The sequence below is a fragment of the Lethenteron reissneri genome, chromosome 72 (genome assembly GCF_015708825.2).
Source record: "Lethenteron reissneri isolate LAM-NWPU_2019-01 chromosome 72, ASM1570882v1, whole genome shotgun sequence".
Classification (NCBI taxonomy): Eukaryota; Metazoa; Chordata; class Hyperoartia; order Petromyzontiformes; family Petromyzontidae; genus Lethenteron; species Lethenteron reissneri.
In genome coordinates, this window is record NC_083850.1 from 7,452,816 (window position 1) to 7,463,851 (window position 11,036).

The 11,036-nt window shown below is 44.5% G+C and overlaps 2 protein-coding genes across 2 annotated transcripts in view; one reads left to right on the forward strand and one right to left on the reverse strand.

Annotated features, from left to right (window-relative positions):
- Window positions 1-11,036, reverse strand: part of LOC133361399 (oocyte zinc finger protein XlCOF6-like) — a 140,145-nt gene that overhangs the window by 101,572 nt on the left and 27,537 nt on the right. The gene's annotated exons all lie outside the window — the stretch shown is intronic.
- Window positions 6,596-11,036, forward strand: part of LOC133361367 (interferon-induced very large GTPase 1-like) — a 12,865-nt gene continuing 8,424 nt past the window's right edge. Inside the window, exons 1-3 of the mRNA XM_061580291.1 lie at window positions 6,596-6,795; window positions 7,152-7,193; window positions 9,137-10,276. Of these exons, the coding sequence (XP_061436275.1) occupies window positions 6,760-6,795; window positions 7,152-7,193; window positions 9,137-10,276 (1,218 nt within the window). The 5' untranslated portion in view covers window positions 6,596-6,759. The remainder of the gene's footprint in view (window positions 6,796-7,151; window positions 7,194-9,136; window positions 10,277-11,036) is intronic.

Below are 11,036 nucleotides of genomic sequence, written 5' to 3' on the forward strand. Positions count from 1 at the left end.
CCCAACTCCCACCGTGTCCGTGTGACGCCGTGAGTGAGTGTGCCTGCGAGGTGAGTGATCGTTCAGTTGGCCGTTTCAGCCCAGTTCGCCGTTAGCCCGAGCCTGAGAATAGTCGCACATCACAAAGGGTGGGAAATAAGAGTCTAGGCTCTATCCGTAGGGTGTTCGCTGGGGGGCCATAAACACGGATTCACTATTCACGCCGGGAATAAAACCTTGGTACAAGATTGATGGTTGAAGCGTTGTGCGTGTGTGTATGAAGAGTGGTGGAACAGCGAGTGGCGCACTGCCGTGTGTGGGTGACATCAATCAGTGGGTGGGTATCCCGCGAGCGCAGATTAATTAATATCCGGACAGCTGCCGGAGTTCCTGTGGCTGCCAGCGGGTGAATAACCACTCGTGGCCGTTCGCCATGTTGACCCGACGGCTTAGTTCCCCGCGTGTTGTGGGGTGAAGGGGGCCCATAGGGGCGCACGCGTAGTAATGATCCCAGGGCAGTGGTGAGCCAGCTAGTGATGCCTCTCAGAGAGGGCACTGGCGCGGGGGGGGGGGGGGGTCGATCACTCGATCGGCGGGGGCCCGGGGGGCCCGGCGAGAAGTGGTCGAGGAGGAGCCCGGGGTGGAGAGGGTGGACGTCGCGCTCCGCCCGCTCACGGGAAGCGGGGAGGTGTGCGTCAGCCCCCACACGTCCTTGATGTCCGCGATGAGAGTACATCGCACGCTTTGCCCCCTCTAATGCCCGCACCACACAGCGACATCCGCGATGTCGGTGCACAGGCACACCTCGCCCATCGCGGGGTTATCTTTGTTGTTTTTGTGCATGGAACACACTTTTAATGGACGAATATGGTGCAGACTGCAGACTAAGCAATATTCGATACTCTGAACTTTGTCTTAAGCAGTTTTGAACCATTGTGCCATTCTGTTCCTCAACCAACCCAAAGCATTCAATGCTGTGGACCAGAATATAATGTTACAAGTAGTAATATGCCGACATTTTTCAAAGTGTTCAATAAACTGGATGCACAGCAGTTCCAACTGAAAAGACCCCCATTACTAAGGGGGTTCCACAAGGGTCTGTGTTATCTGTGTCCTGTTCTCCCTCGACTTGAAAAGTGTAGGTATCTCAAACTTGCACTACGACATTAATTTGTTTGCTGATGACACATCCTGGATTTATCTTCAGCCTTTAACACAGTAGACCACAGCATCTTACCAAACAGACTTAGAAGCCTACTATTCACCGATAACACAGTTAATTTATTTAAAAGCTACCTTCTTCACGAACTCCAATAGTATCCACTGATAACCTGATAACCAGGTGTCAAACACAATTGAAATCACTCAGACTGTACCTCATTCATAGCAATAACTTGGATACACAATTAGAACACTCTAATATGAACATCTTTGCGGATGACATTTTTTTACGGTTGCTGGCCACTCAACTGAAGATGTCCACAGGAAATTACAAAGTGATTTTATTACAACTCAACATCAACTAATCACAATTAAGCTGCTTCTGAATGCCAATCAATCAGAAGTGATGTGTTTCTCTCTAAGAGTCTAAGGGAAAGACAATCGTCATTTTCCCTAAACTAAGCAGGCTGGAAAACAAAAACACTTAAAAGGTAGATAAAATAAATTACCTTGGGGTCATTACAGACTCTAAACTCACTTTTCAGGATCATATTGGACCCACTGGGAGGAAAGCAGAATAAAAAAAACGTTATTTCTCTACAGCGATAAACATTGAGTACTGGCTTAGCATCGGTTACAATTGGTAAGGGATACCTTACAACTATTATCTGTTGTGCATCAATCAGCCTTCAATAAAACACCGAATAAGCTAATTCTCACATCATTCCGCTCTTATATTTGCTCTAGATGCCCCTCATGAGACCCATCATTGTGACTTGTACAGGAAAACTAAATTACTATCACTCCACGATCGCCGAACGATGCACCATGCCTTGTAATTCGGCAGACCTAACCTGAGGAGTTCATGACTCCTTCTCTTGAACGTTCCCAGACATGAAGCAAGTTTTGGTGAACGGGCATTTATGGGGGCTGCCCCTGGTCTGTGGAACAATATTGTCACAAAACTTGGGCTACAATCATTGCCATCGATCACGAACTTTAACTCGCTACTCTCATATGAATTCGTGCCCAGCTGGCAACGTGTAAAGATTTGAAGCTTTCGTGACTGCAAGGATCCATACTCCTTGTTTTTTTCAGTCAAGTCACGTAGGTTAAAATAGAAAAAACAAATAAATTAAATCACGACGTTTCGGAGGCAACACAAGCTTCCGTCTTCAGGTGGAACCATCACAGCAAAATTACTGTATCAAGTGAAGAGAGCTCTAAGAGACGAGACCTTATATACTGGTTAAGGGGAGGAGGGAGGAGCCAGGATGGGCCGTGGGGTTCCACCTGAAGACGGAAGATTGTGTTGCCTCCGAAACGTCGTGATTTAATTTATTAGTTTTCTCGTTTTTTAACATACGTGACTTTACCGAAAAAAAACAAAGAGTAAGACCGTATAAAGAGTTAACACTTACTAGCCATGAACAATGTAGTTTGTGTTACACAGTGTAATCCGTGTTTAACTTACTTTTTCTTCAAAAAAGTGAATTGCATAGTGGCGATTATGATTTGCTGTCTATTTTTTGTTTCGTGTATCTATTATTGTGTTTGATTAATTTATTTTACTGGGACTTGTCGCTACGTCGGGGAAGCAGTGTAGTTGTTTGTGTTGATTAAACCCAATTAAGAGCTTATTGGCTCACAGGGTAAAAAAAATGATCTGAAACTGAACTGAAACTGATTCTAACTACAGCAACAAAAGGCCTTTGATAATCGTCAACTCTAGCTAATGTCTTACGGTTAGTCATCAATTATAAAAAAAAATGTCATGTTTTTATTTGGCTCCTCCAAACCTAGTTTATCTTCTTTTGCAAATTGTGTCTCTTGACTCGCATCGCATGGAACAGGTCGATAACAATGATCTAACTTAAAACTGTTCTTCAAGCACCACATCAATCATATATGTATATATTTTCAATATGGCTATAAGTTGGATTCCTCTAGATCAGGGGTCCTCAAACTACGGCCCGCGGGCCACATGCGGCCCGCCGAGGACATTTATCCGGCCCGCCGGGTGTTTTTGCCGCCGCTGCCTGTCTGTTACTTTTTTTCTACATGAGAAGGACGGTCATTGGTGGAAGAGGGAGAGGGGGCGGAGTTCCCCCAATCAGACTGCATTGATGGGCAGTGCAGTCTGTATGTCTCTGTGTGGGCAAAGTTATTGCTGGTATATTGTTTTTGTAGCACTATATATATTGGTATTTTACTAATAGCAATTTTGACTCTCTAGGAAACAATGATGTCAAGAAAGAGAAAAATTGACTCGGAGTGTAGGATATTCAAATAACAGTGGACTTATGATTACTTCTTCATGCAGTACAAGGAAAGAGCTGTGTGTCTGATATGCCAGAATATAGTGTCTGTGTTCAAAGAATACAATTTACGTCGACACTATGAAACTCAACATAAAGATAAATATGATTGTTTGGTCGGAGAAGTGAGAAAAGATAAAATATTAAAACTGAAAAATACATTAACAACTCAGTAAAATACTTTTGTGAAGCAGAAGCAGATAAATATTTCATCACTGCGAGCAAGTTTTCAAGTTGCCAAGCTAATAGCGTACACTGGCAGACCATTCGTGGAGGGAGAATTTATTAAAGAATGCCTTCTTTCTGTTGCCAAAGAGATGTGTCCAGAGAAGGCCGATTTATTTAGTACAGTGAGTCTTTCAGGACCTACAATTACACGGAGGATTGAAGAAATGGGAGACAATTTGCATCAGCATTTGCAAAACTCCACAAAAAAACTTTCCTATTTTTCCTTGGCACTCGACGAAAGCAATAATGTTCGTGATTCTGCACAACTTCTAATTTTTATTCGTGGGACGAATGACTATTTCGAAGTCACAGAAGAGCTTGCTGCACTGCAAAGCATCAAAGGAACATCTACAGGAGAGGATATCTTTCGATTTAAAGCTTTCGTGACTGCAGGGATTCATCTTCTTGGTTCTTTCGGTAAAGTCACATAGAAGGGAAATAATAAAATAATAAAACATAATAAAATAATTCTCACGACGTTTCGGCCACAACACAAGCAGCCGTCCTCAGGTGAAAACCAGGTCTGTCGGGGAGACAGCGTCTGAATGAAACAGCACACGAGCTTGGAGCATATATAAGCTGGGTTGGAAACGGGGGAAAGAGCGCCTTGACAAAAGAATTTGAATATCAAGAGGAATTTAGCATATTTATGGGAAATGCAGGAATGTGATTAGTACTACATATGCCCGTGCTGCATATGTAGTACTAATAACATTCCTGCATTTCCCATAAATATGCTAAATTCCTCTTGATATGCAAATTCTTTTGTCAAGGCGCTCTTTCCCCCGTTTCCAACCCAGCTTATATATGCTCCAAGCTCGTGTGCTGTTTCATTCAGACGCTGTCTCCCCGACAGACCTGGTTTTCACCAGAGGACGGCTGCTTGCGTTGTGGCCGAAACGTCGTGAGAATTATTTTATTATGTTTTATTTTGATTATTTTATTACTTCCCTTCTACGTGACTTTACCGAAAGAACCAAGAAGAGAGGATATCTATGAAAAGGTTTGCCAAACTGTGAATGGTTTGGAGCTGAACTGGGCTAAACTAGCCAGTGTGACAACTGATGGTGCTCCTAGCATGGTGGGGTCTAAGAAAGGAGTAATTGCTAGCATTAACCAAGAGATGGAATAACATAACCATTCTCATCCAATAGCCATACATTGCCTCATCCACCAACAAGCGCTGTGTAGTAAATCACTGAAGTGGGACTCTGTTATGAAAATTGTGGTATCTTGTGTTAACTTCATTTCTGTCTGAGCTAAATGTTGACTATGAAGATGTTTTGTATCACACAGAAGTCCGTTGGCTGAGTCGAGGGAGAGTTTTGAAACGTTTCTATGACTTACTTCCACAGATTACAGCTTTTCTGCTTTAAAAAAACAAAGAAGTACCAGAGCTCAATGATGCAGAATAAAAATGGCACATTGCCTTTCTGACAGATGTAACAGAGCTACTCAACAGTTTCAATGTGCAACTTCAAGGAAAGGGGAAGCTCATCTGTGATATGCAATCACATGTCAAAGCATTTGAAGTAAAATTAGGCCTCCTCATCAAACAAGTGAAGGAGGAAAACTTCTGCCATCTCCCCACAACTCAAAATCTGTTAGCGGAAAAACCATTGGTTGCATTCCCAAACAAAACATGTGTGGATTCACTGGAAAAATTGCAAAAGGAGTTCCAATTTGGATTTAAAGAGCTTCATCTCCATGAACAGGACATACAGCTTTTCCGTAATCCATTTTCTATTGACATTGAAAATGTGGATACAATTTACCAAATGGAACTGGCTGAACTGCAGAATTGTGACTCTCTGAAAGACGCATTCATGTCAAGCAGCCTTCATAATTTCTATGCATCTCTCCCCTCTGAGACATATCCTCATCTCAGGAACCATGCACTCAAAATGGCAACCATCTTTGGCAGCACTTATGTCTGTGAACAGACTTTTTCCAGAATTAAACATTTGAAATCTCCAACCAGATCTAGACTAACGGATACACACTTGCATCACTTGTTACGACTAGCAGTGACAAATATGGAACCGGACATTGACTATCTCATTAGCCAAAAGCAGGCCCATAGTTCCCATTGAAATACTGGCAAGTTTGTTGATTTAACTTTACTTGTTCTTCATTTTAAATATTGTATTTGTACCCGTTTTGTTTCTTCACTTCAAAATAAGATATATGCAGTGTGCATAGGAATTTGTTCATAGTTTTTTTTAACTATAGTCCGGCCCTCCAACGGTCTGAGGGACAGTGAACTGGCCCCCTGTTTAAAAAGTTTGAGGACCCCTGCTCTAGATCAATAAGCACCGTATCCCACCTCTGCTCCATCTTGCGATAGCCAAAGCCACCATCCTTCCCATCTTTGACTTGCAACGTCATCTATCACATAACCTCTAAAACAGCACTCTGCCCTCTGCGTTGACCTTGACGTCCCCTATCGAACGCATTATTGCCACCTTTATAACACCTCCAATGGGCCTTCTACATCCCATACGTCGTTTAAAACAAATTCCCCAAACATTTAATGGACATCTTCTGCGTTGACCACAATACCTGTGGTCAGAATGCAAACAAAAAACGAACTCTGATAATATATTGATTGTACTTGAAACTGTTTTTCCACACCAGAGACAAACTCCCCACTGTTTATCCATTTAAAGACACAGCACTGTCGGTACATGTAGCAATATTATCAGATCGAATCCAATGCTCGACAAGGCCACATCCGAGTACAGTGCGCTCACCACCGCACCATTGAAGAATGCCACGTCGCAGGTCATCGGTGTGGAATTCATGAGACGCAGGAACAGGTGAGACTGGTAGACCAATAGAAAGTTCCACATCTCGATCAGGGTGGGTCCCACGTGACCTCTACCCGGCAGTTTTAGTCGCTACGACACAGGGAGTCGACAGCATCTTCCCGTGCGATGCGGTGACGTGCGGGTAGCACCCGCCTCTTCTTCCAAGACATCTGAGCAGCGTGGAAGAGTAGACCAAACACCCTCCCTCTCGAGAGGGGCTCTCTGGAGCGCCCTCTGGTGGAGAGGCCTCTTTCACTAGAGGGATGTCTGTATCTTTTCCTTCAGGAGAGGAGAGTCAGGTAAAGGCACTACGACCACTACCACTTCCACCATCATCACCAATACTGCCACGATCATAATAATTACAAACACCACCATCATCATCGAGTTCGGAGGGTTCAGTGTTAATCACTGAGGTTCATGGAGGCCGATTAATCTCCCCAAAGGGTTCAGTGTGAATCACTGAGACTCACAGATCCAGACTAAGGCTCCCATAGGGTTTAGTGTTAATCGCAGGCTAAGGCTTGACTGAAATCCCCAGGTAGTTGTTGACAATAGAAATATCACCTCCAAAGTTGACCTCATGCTGATTACGTTAACACTGTTGATATGATATCCATGCAGTGCATAACGCGTTGTGTTCACCTTCTTACAGGCGCTGCAAAGAGCTGCTGACATCGCCGAGTCTCCACTCCCAGTGAGTAACAACGCTGCTTGTCTATCCACTGCTGGATCGCTCTCCTCACATTCAGAATCATAGCAAAGCTCTAGAGATGTAGGCGCCTGTAGGAGGCTGTCATCCAGCAGTGGATTAGCCGTGGCTCTAAATGATTATGGGTGCGCAATGACCCAGACCTCCCACAATAGAGTCAGCCACTCTGTAATGTCAGTAAATCTCTTCCTGTATGACGAAACGTACGCTTAAGGAAATGTCAAACAGTGTAGGGGCCAAAGGGCTCCTCTGTTACACCCCAACGTGAACGTGAAATGTCTCTGACTACTGGCCACGTCGCTTACCTGGACCTACCCACCATCGTGAAGGTCTTTAACGATTGTAATCAGAGGTGTTGTGACCAAACAACGAGGCTTAAATTACGAAGATGACGACGGTGGCAATTGGCACGTGGACAGAAGAGAGAGATGGCTCTGTGCCTGTTCACCACCGCCATCGCAGTGCAACTAAAATATTCGTTTATAAGAAGATGCCGGTTCCTTATGCAAAAGTGGAGCATACATCCCTTTCTTGTCTGGGACTTCGATATGGAAGGGTGGTTGGGGGAGGATGGTGAGGGAGCAGAGGTCTCACTTGGAATCATTCGGGCAGAATTATTATATTACCTCTCCCAACTGAAGACGATTGCTTGTATGGCGTTCGAAACGTCGTGATCTATTATTATTTTGACCACCTAAGTGACTTTACCGAAAGAACCAAAGAGTATGGATTCCTGCAGTCACGAAAGCTTCAAATCAAGACAGCATTATGTTGTTTCTTGTTATTGGCCTTGTAACGCTGTGTGGAAGCTACCTGGCCATGTTGATCTTCTCGGCCAGAGCCATGCGCTCAGTCAATTTGTGACACCTGGGTCAGTCGCGTGACCTGCCAGCGAGCTGTCGACACTTCGCTTAGCCTAATAGAGTACCTAGCCTGGCACAAGCACTGTCGTGATGTCACCAACACTCAGTGGCAAATTAAGGTTGTATTATGCACTACACTTATCCTTTACGTGGCAGCAAATGTTTTTTTTAATTGATTTTCATTGAAATTGTTGCTAGCTGGGCATTTCAGCAAGTTGGCCCCGGGCTCCGCTATTGGTCGAGATAGCCAGGGTTTCAATGTATTTTATTCTGAGTTTTTTTAAAGTAAATATTCGAGCGGGAGTGGTGGCCCAGGGGTTAGCATACTGTGATTTAAACCCATTTGTACATCGTATCTGAGGCTAGAATTTTAGGCTTGTCTTCACTGTCCTCCGCTGGCAATGATTCATTCATGATCGTGGGTAGGCCCGGGTAGAGCTGTGGCCAACAGGCAGAGCCATCCCTTGTTCACCTTCGGGTGCAACCAGGATGTCCCCTGGCCCTACATTATGTAACATCTGCTATGGCGACGTAGTATGTGCAGGTGTCCATGGCTTTAGCAGAGGAACTTTCATCTAGATTTGAAGTTTTCGTGACTGCAGGGATCCATACTCTTTGGTTCTTTCGGTAAAGTCACGTGGGTATAAAATAAAAAAAATTAAATCACGACGTTTCGAGCGCAACACTAGTGCCCGTCATCAGGTGGGACAACCAATTGTTTCTTGCTGTGGTTGTCCCACCTGATGATGATTGCTTGTGTTGCAATCGAAACGTCGTGATTTATTTTGTTTTATACCTTCGTGACTTTACCGAAATAACCAAAGAGTATGAACTTCCATCTGGTACACATTCAAAGGGAGGCTGACCGATGTCTTGGTCTGGTCATGCACACACTTTATGCTTTTCTAGGCAATGGGGGACACAGCAGCCCCTTGCCTTGACGTGCCTGCACTTGGCAGCTGTGATTATAGAACCCACTTCTATGTCTGACGAGTTTTTAGTCTGAAAGAGGAAGTGGTTTTGTTGTGAACATGATAATCATTATAATAACGCGCCTATCCCCAGGCAATGTCTGGAGATGAAGACGAGGAGCGCTCAAGCCAGGCTCGAGATGAACTTGCACGAAAGCTCAGAGACGTGGGTCTTGACGAGGTTTACTGGAAACAGAAACTGCGCGAGGTTCTGCTAATTTCTAGTGCACAGGCGCTGCTTCACCTCGACCGTCAGGAATGCAAAGAACTGGACTCGCATTTCCGTAAATCGTGGGAAAAGCGGGCGTTTTATGCAATGGTTGGCTTTGATGCTGTTCGTGATGAAGAGGTAATGAGCTTGGTTCCACATACACAAAATGAGAATATGTTGCCTTCTGTCGTGTCTGATAAAATGAATGAGCAAGCCCAAGCAACGGGAAATTATGTGTCAAGCCATTGTGTGTCAGATGAGATTTTACAAAATGCCTCTGGGGGGCTTGCTCTAGAGGGAGTGTACATGGGTGGGAAGTTGGAGGATATATTAGAGAAGAGAGGGAAACTTCTGACAATCCCACAAACATTCCAGTTCGTGGATCCGGTCCACACACCTATGACACAACAACACGAGTTTATTTCTTTCAGTGAAGAATCCGTGTTCAAGAAGAGCATGGAAGTCATGGGCTTCAGCAGCACTGCCTCAAAGCAAGGTTGTGCCTCTACCTTGAGTAGAAAACCAATCTCAATGCAAACAAAGTCATTTAATCTTAAGGAGATGCAAAATATTCAGCCTCATCATTCCTATATTTCCAGGACAGAGTACACGTACCTGCCATTAGCCTCAGGGCATCTTCAAAGGACACAACTCAGGCTGTCTGATGCAGCCCTGAAGGAGCTACAAAATATTGAGAACACCTTGGAAAACACGAAAGAAGATTTCAAAAGCACCAGGCTAACCAGCATGATCAGAGGCTTCTTCCACAAATTCGGCTCTCACGCAAACGAGGGACCCCTCGAATTTGGAGGAATATTTTGGAGGAAGGCGTCGGCTCAAGGTTTCAGTTTAGATCAGCAAGATGAAATGAAACGTCTCTTGTCCAAGTTATTGGGATCCACCATTGGTGCTGATTGTGACAGTCGTACGACTACTGATGCGGGCGCTGCAATGACCACTGAGCCAGCTGCAAGTGGCTCTGGCCAGCGCGGCCCGGTGCTCACTGATATGGTGAAGATCACTGTGACCACAATAGGCGGTGATCCTGACGTTCATGATCTTCCTCAGTGGAAAGCTGCTGTTGTTTCCAACAATAGGACATGGTCTCTCATTGACCGAGGCAGCAGGTTTATACCAGTCTGGGACATCGTCCTGTCCAATCATAGATGTGATTTTAAAGATGTCCTGAAGGTAGCCAGTGATCTCATAACAGCTTACGCCATCTTAACAAACAAACATGCAAATAATTATGCAGATGATGCATTGGCTGCCACTATTGTCGAAGCACAATCGATCATGCAAGATGTAACGCAATGGATGAGATCAGACGATGTAACTAATCTGGAAAAACTGGTGAATTTGAAACAGAAATTCTATGAATGCACACAAACTAACAGGAGCTGGATTGACGCCTGTCTCTCCCATCCAGCCCTTCAGGAATACTTGAAGTTGGTTGTATCGACATGCAGGCTTTCATCTGGTGACGAAACGAAACGAATGAAAATGCAGTCCCTTTTAGAGCCGAACATTTATGCAGTGGAGAACTTCCCCCTGCGCTCCTCGATAATGCAGTTGGTCTATGGGACCGATACAGTCAGGGTTCATGATGCTGAGCTACAGGCCCTCGCCGACACATTTACAGAAACAAAGACACGATTAAAAGAAGTCATGGATTCACCGACTTATTCTGAATCTGCGCTGAATGATGCAAAAATGAAGGGAACCAATGACATCACATTTGCCCTCAATTCTCTTGTCGATGCCTCCGAGAAATGAAGCAGGT